The 7026-nt window shown below is 42.2% G+C and overlaps 1 protein-coding gene across 1 annotated transcript; it reads right to left on the bottom strand.

The window, feature by feature from the left end:
- Positions 1-609: 609 nt before the first annotated feature.
- Positions 610-2175, bottom strand: LOC133099188 (lysine-specific demethylase 4D-like). The gene has a single exon (XM_061202692.1). It carries the CDS (start codon positions 2173-2175, stop codon positions 610-612), a length of 1566 nt encoding a protein of 521 aa, XP_061058675.1.
- Between the last annotated feature and the right edge of the window lie 4851 nt (positions 2176-7026).

The raw sequence follows: 7026 nt of genomic DNA, 5'->3' as shown, positions 1-7026 counted from the left end.
TAAAGTCAGATTTTAACATTCTGGTTACCTTTAATATATTTAATAAAGTCAGATTTTAACATTCTAACATGTTAACATTTTAACATCAAAAAACATTTGATTTCAATAAATCAAAGACATAGAAAGATTATCAGTTATTATCTGAGTCTCTACTGACCTAATTGGTCAAAAGGGCCTAGTTTGACAAGAAAAGTGGGAAGGGAAGGGGGAAGAGGAAAAGAAGAGAGGCTGGACGGTAATGAAAGCCCAGGGGTCTTTAGAAGTTCCGCAGCATCCAGAGCTGGCCCACAGGATGGGAGTGTGAGGTAGATTGGGCTCTGGCGACCTCAGCAAGAGCTAGTTCCCAGAGACACTAGAGTGTCCAGTGCATGAAACCTCAGTTTGTGACACAGGAGTTAGCAGTGTCCAAAGATTCCGGGGTCTGGAAGGAAGATCAAACTTTGGAGAATTTGGTAAACACCAGGGACCCAGCACGTCCAGCGGCAGCACAGGAGGCACTCGCATGCAAGACTAGTGACCTGCAAATACCCAAAGCTCTGAAATGTAAATGCGACCAGTCTCACAGGATCCCCACGCAAGAGCAGTGGGGTAGAAAGGCATCCCCTGGGCTTAGGGGACAGGGCCACAACCACAGCCAGAAGCCGTGGCGGGATGCTGGAGCCCAGGGCTGAGCGGGTCGGTGTTGTCCGGCGAGGGTGCATCCACAGGCAGGGGCTGAGCCTCTGGGTCCTGAGCTGTGTCTAACGAAAGCCTCCTCTTAGCCCTGGGGGGAGCAGCTGGCTCCTGAGTGCCCTGTTCCCAAGGACGACGACGAGGGCCACATCTTCCAGCTGGGTGGCGATCCGGGGCGGATGGACCTGGGGTTGGCGGCTGGGTCGGGCCGGGCTCCCCGGAGGTGCTGGTGGCCGCAGCCCCGAACTGGGCGGCAGAGCAAGAACCCCGGGCCGGCGAGGGGCGCCGGGACACAGCACGCACAGGGACTCGGTGGCAGGTCCCACCGCCCGCGGCTACAGGCCCACGGGGGCGCAGAGAGCGGCGGGGCTCGTGGTGCCTCGTGGCGAGAGCGGCTCCCCGGGACGCGCGGACCTCCTTCCAGGCGTTCAGGACCTGGCTGTCCGGCGCCGTGGGCTCCGTGTGGTCCACCACGGTCCGGTCCTGCCCGCGTTTCCACAGCTCGTAGCGCTCCGGTTGCAGGATGCGCACGAAGGCGTCCATGGAGAAGGCGACCTGGGCCTCCCCGCAGCTGCACTGCGAGGCCACTTTGCCATAATCGATCCAGCGCGGGGAGGCGAAATTGATGGCTTCCGCGCAGTTGAAGCCATGGTTGAAGCCAGAGTGGTAGCCATAGGGAAACGTCACGATGAACTCTCCAGCCTCCTGAGTGACCCGATCGAAGGGGATGCCGTTGTCCTTGAGGACCGTGGGCGAGATGAGAGCCACCTTGTGCCGCAGGAAGGCCTCACAGCCCCGCGCGCTGCCCGGGAAAAGCTGGCTGGCCAGGCGTTCCAGGCGCCGGCCGTGCTCCGGGGGCACCGCGTACCAAGTCTTGGGCTCCCCGAAGTGCAGGTAGTTGATGCTGTAAAGGTCCATGTCCTCCGTGTGCCAGGCGAAGGCGGTCTTCCACATGCCGAAGTACAGGTAGGGGGTGTTGATGCCTTCGATGACCACTCCGCACTCCTGCTCCAGCAGGTCCTGAATGGTTCCCAGGTGTCCAAGGTTCCAATGCTCCGTGTTTTTATCGAATAAGGAGCCACTGACGTCCGCACCATATACTGGTGAATCATAGAGGCGTGTTTTCCAATATTTTCTCTCCAGGTCCTTAAAATCAAAGTGTGGTGGAGTCCGATATTTTTCACTCTTTGCTAAGTGGTGGTACTCACCCACGGTCATGGCTTTCTTCTTTTTGTGGTATTGAGTAAACACACCTGCCTGCCCAGAAGTCACCTGCTGGAGGGGAGCAGCTATTAAGATGTCATTGATATCATCATAGGTCTGTCTGGCTTTCCAGTCCTTGGGTGGAATGATCTTCGCCAGGCCTGCTCGGTGTGCACCTTGGGACTCCATATAAGCAACGTATTTATCAAAATCATTAAACTCTTCTTTGGTTGGATGAAATACCATTATTCTACAACTTGGGTTCTGGGCCCAGTTGGACTTAGACTTCATAGCTTTCATTAATAAGCAGGAAACTCCCAAGTTTTGATTTATGTTCTGGATAGGTGAGGATGCTGGAAAACACTACTTTTTCAAAAATGGGTTGGAGTAAATCAGCAGGAACCCCCAGTAGACTTTAATGCAATGAGTTGATAATATTTCTAAGGCTTGCTGATTCTCCAGGGGACTCCACGCTGGGCAGAAGCCTTGCTCAGGACTGATGCTGGCTGAGCCTGCAAGTCTGTGATGTCCTTGGTTGACACTTGGCTCTGTCCTCTTGAGATCTAGTGAATCACCCAGCCCTGGCTGGGTATCCCAAATGCAGGGTCTTCAGGGCAGTATTGAAAACAAAACCTAAAAAAAAAAAGAATAGAGACAGGTTGAAAACTAATGTTTGGAAATAGTTACTAGGGAACTACAAAGAAAACACCACTGTGCACTATAATTGCATATTCAAATAAAGGCTAAAATTTCATAAGATTGACAATACAAGAAATGGTGTTGTTGTGAACAATGGAAATTCTTGTACTCTAGTAAGGAGAATGGAAATCATTACATTCACTTTGAAAAACTATTTGGACAGTATCCACTAAAATTGAACTTACGCATGTGCTATGATTCATGCCTAGGATATGTGTATGTGCAATGAAAGTCAAGTCCAAGAATGTTCAGAACAACATGATTTCAGTAGCCAAACACTGGAAACAACTCAAATGCCAGTCAACATTAGAATGGATAAGTACATTGTAGTATATTCATACAATGGAATACAATACAGCAATGAGATAAACAAAAACTGCATGAAAATATAAGAATAATTCTATAAACATAATACTGAGCAAAATTATCTGGGCTCAAAAGAATACCTATTCTCTGCTTCCATTTATATAAAGATAAAAAGGAGGCAACGTAATCTATGTTAGAAGTCAGAGTAGTGGTTACCTTTGTGAAAGAGAGAGGTTGTGAGTGGGAGTGTGAGGAAGTGTCTAGAATAATGTGAATATTCTGTTCTGAACCCAGGTGCTGGTTACACAGCCATCAGAATGGCTCATTGACATAGTTCATCAAGTTATGATGATTTTCACAAATTTCTGTGAAATAAATTTGTTTAAACGTATTTAAATTATTTAGATAAATTTTAAAATATAGTTTAGGGTGAAAAGCATTAAAGGAGACAGATATCTTTCATCGTACCAAAAGGAAAAGGAAGGGTGATTGAAAATATATGAACTAAACATTCAATTGAAAAAGCTACAAAATAGAAGAAGAGAAAGAAGGGGTAGGAGTAAAAAAATAACAAAGAATAAAGACAAAATTAATGAAAGAAAACACATACAAGACAGAACACTGATGACCAAAAATATTCTTGGAAGAAATTAATGATAGCAATAAAGCATGGGCATAACTGAGCATAAGGAAGAAGGGGAAAATAAACCACTAGGAATGAAATAGTGCACAAAGGAATTTTTAAAATCTCAAAAGAGAATCTTAGGAGAAACTTGACAGCAACATTTTCAAAAGATAAGAGAAAAGAATAAATTTCTGGAGAGGAAACATATCCAAAATGGATCCAAGAAACACCAGAAAGCTTGAATAATACCCCAGTATAAGAAGCTGGTTCAAAGTATGACCCCTGAAAGTCCAGGAGACACATCATTTTATATGTGAATCTAGAAAAATTTCAAGAAACAGTTAACTCTTATTGTGCAAATTGTTTCAGAGTATAGAAAAAGTTGGAAAGCGACTCAGATGAGGCTATTCTGATCTCTGATAGCACAATGAAAAAAGGACACTAAAAAATAAAGCTACAGGCCATCTTTGTTTATAAGCATAGATGAAAGCTTAAAATGGAATGTTATCCAATGAAATACAGCAATATAATAAAAGAATAATACATCCTGACCAAATAGAATGCAAGGATGATTCAACATTGGAAAATTTAATGATATAATTCAGAATATTACCAAAGTAAATGAAAAATATCATCATCTTATAGGTACCAAAAAAGCATTTGATGAAATGCAAAATCCATTTATGATTTTAAAATTCTTACTTGCAAAGCATCAAGAGAAACTTGTTTGGTAAGATAAAGAATTTCAAGGTACAAAATAGCAAGGATCATTCTTAAGAGTGAAACAGAAGTAACATTCTCATTAAAGTTAGGAAAAAGAGATGCATCAACATGAAAAGCTGCTCAACATCACTAATTATTAGAGAAATGCAAATCAAAACTACAATGAGGTATCACCTCACACCAGTTAGAATGGGCATCATGAGAACATCTACAAACAACAAATGCTGGAGAGGGTGTGGAGAAAAGGGAACCCTCTTGCACTGTTGGTGGGAATGTAAATAGATACAGCCACTGTGGAGAACAGTATGGAGATTCCTTAAAAAACTAAAAATAGAATTGCCATATGATCCGTAATGCCACTACTGGACATATACCCAGAGAAAACCATAATTCAAAAAGGCACATGCACCCCAATGTTCATTGCAGCACTCTTTACAATAGCCAGGTCATGGAAGCACTCTAAATGCCCATCGACAGATGAATGGATAAAGAAGTGGTGGTACATATATAAAATGGAATATTACTCAGCTATGAAAAGGAATGAAAATGAGTCATTTGTTGAGACGTGGATGGATCTAGAGACTGTCATACGGAGTGAAGTAAGTCAGAAAGAGAAAAACAAATATCGTATATTAACGCATGTATGTGGAACCTAGAAAAATGGTACAGATGAACCGGTTTGCAGGGCAGAAGTTGAGACACAGTTGTAGAGAACAAATGTATGGACACCAAGGGGGGAAAGCCGTGGTGCGGTGTGGGTGGTGCTCTGCTGAATTGGGCGATTGAGATTGACATATATGCACTGATGTGTATAAAACTGATGACTAATAAGAACCTGCAGTATAAACAAACAAACAAACAAACAAAAAACAACTAATACTAAACTTTCTTTGGGTTATTTGTATGGAAATATGTTAATATAAATGTTTCAGACATTACATGAAATTTCCAGAAATCTTATATCTTCTGGTATAATGTTATAAGTCATAATTCTAGTTATTACTTTAAAATGTGTATCTCAGAAATAACGAAATTTCCTTGTCAATTGCATTATTATGAACTTTCATCAAATCTTTAACCGTGGTCATTTTCAAGTCTTTTTTCATTTACAGACAAATCTGGGTGTACTGTGATGCTTTTGCAAAAATGTTCCTATAAAAGGGTTTCATCTTCAGGAAATTCATGGAAAAGACTCTGACAAGTACAGGTTTCTGGTAACTGACTATACTGCTGAACTGAATGAATAAGCATGTTCAGAACTCTAATGGAAAACTGATGAATTCATAAAAGTGCTAACAAAAGATCAAGATGAAAAAAAAATTAATTACATGGGACTGAGTCAACTTATGAGGATGATTATAATTTTTGTGACTTTCTGTTTGAATTAAAAAAAGAGAAATCCCACAAGGACTCAGAGGCAAAAAATATACAAATCAATTTTCACTGAAAAGTAAAGGAGCTGTTACAGTGGAGGATTACTGGACTGAATGTCAGTATTATGACATAGGATGAGTGAGTTTCATGTTTGGTAATAGCAATCATTGTTGCTTTTGTTGTGGTTATCCATTTAAAATGCTTGGTGTCAGTGTATTTATCCCTTATAAAAATGAAATACAGTGTGTTTGTGTGAAAAGAAAAAAACATATTGAAAACAATGTAAAAAATAAATTTCACCATGTACACTCCACGTTCAACTTGAACTGTATGGAGTATACATAATAGTTATAATTTAGGACAGAAAACATATGTGTACAAATAAAAAAAAAATTACCAAAGCAAACTATCTCATTAACCCAATTTCAAGTGCTCCTTTAATACTGTTTCCTAATCCTCTTAAGCTCCCCTAATTTCCACCGTTCAAATATTCTCTCTCACTTTCCCCTGTCCTCAAACTTCAGGCACACCTATTCCACCCCACTTAGAATCCTTCAAATGTCCTAAAATTCCCTAAGTTATCCTGCCCACCATCACCTCTTGACCTCACCCCTTTCTACCCTGCTCCTTGCTCTCTCAATCCAAACACATTCCTGACTGTGTCTCAAAAAAGGCCGGTATACTCTTGTCTGATGGTCTTTGCACCCAGGCAACTCTCAAGCCTCAGCCCAAACATCACCTTTTCAGTGAACTCTCCTCTGATTGTCTTGCTTTGGATAAAAGTAGAGACGATTTTCCTTCCAAGAAAACAGGTACTCTCTCAACAAAACATTTCCAAATGAAACTTGAATTGATGGTCAGTACCCATGTATCTCTTCCAGATTTACTCACATCAGCCCCATGGTAACTCCAACATTCCTGATTGCATCACAATGGAATCCAACTGGCTCTTCCAACTGTCTACTAAAAGGCCTCCTTTTTAAAGTTATCAGCCCAGAAAACACAGGTATTTTGCCTGAAATTTTTCCTTTAAGATTTCTTACAAGAAAATACATGGGATCTAAAGGTTATACAAATTTCAGGGTCCTTTTAGGTCCAGAGGGATTTCCCTGGGAAAGCTGCCAGAATGGGAGGAGCTAGCACAGTTGTCAGGGCATTAAACACCACTAGTATCGGGTCAGCACAAGAACCAGGGAGAGGAGAAGGAAACCATGCTAAAGAAATCGGTGAGGAAGAGCTCAAATGCCTTTAGAGAACAAAGGCATTTCATCTTCCTCACCCTGTAGTCTCCCCAATAAGACTACGAAAGATAAGCTTGCCTGCCATTGTTCCAAGTAATAGAAACTCCCCACATCTCCTATGGTCTGCAAGAGGTGGCTGAGGTCCCTATATCTTATCTGGGTTCCACTCAAGACAAGAGGAAG

Source organism: Eubalaena glacialis, chromosome 10, assembly GCF_028564815.1.
Source record: "Eubalaena glacialis isolate mEubGla1 chromosome 10, mEubGla1.1.hap2.+ XY, whole genome shotgun sequence".
In the NCBI taxonomy this organism is placed as follows: domain Eukaryota; kingdom Metazoa; phylum Chordata; class Mammalia; order Artiodactyla; family Balaenidae; genus Eubalaena; species Eubalaena glacialis.
Note: the sequence above shows the minus strand (reverse complement) of the source record. Positions and strands in the feature narration are given on the sequence as shown.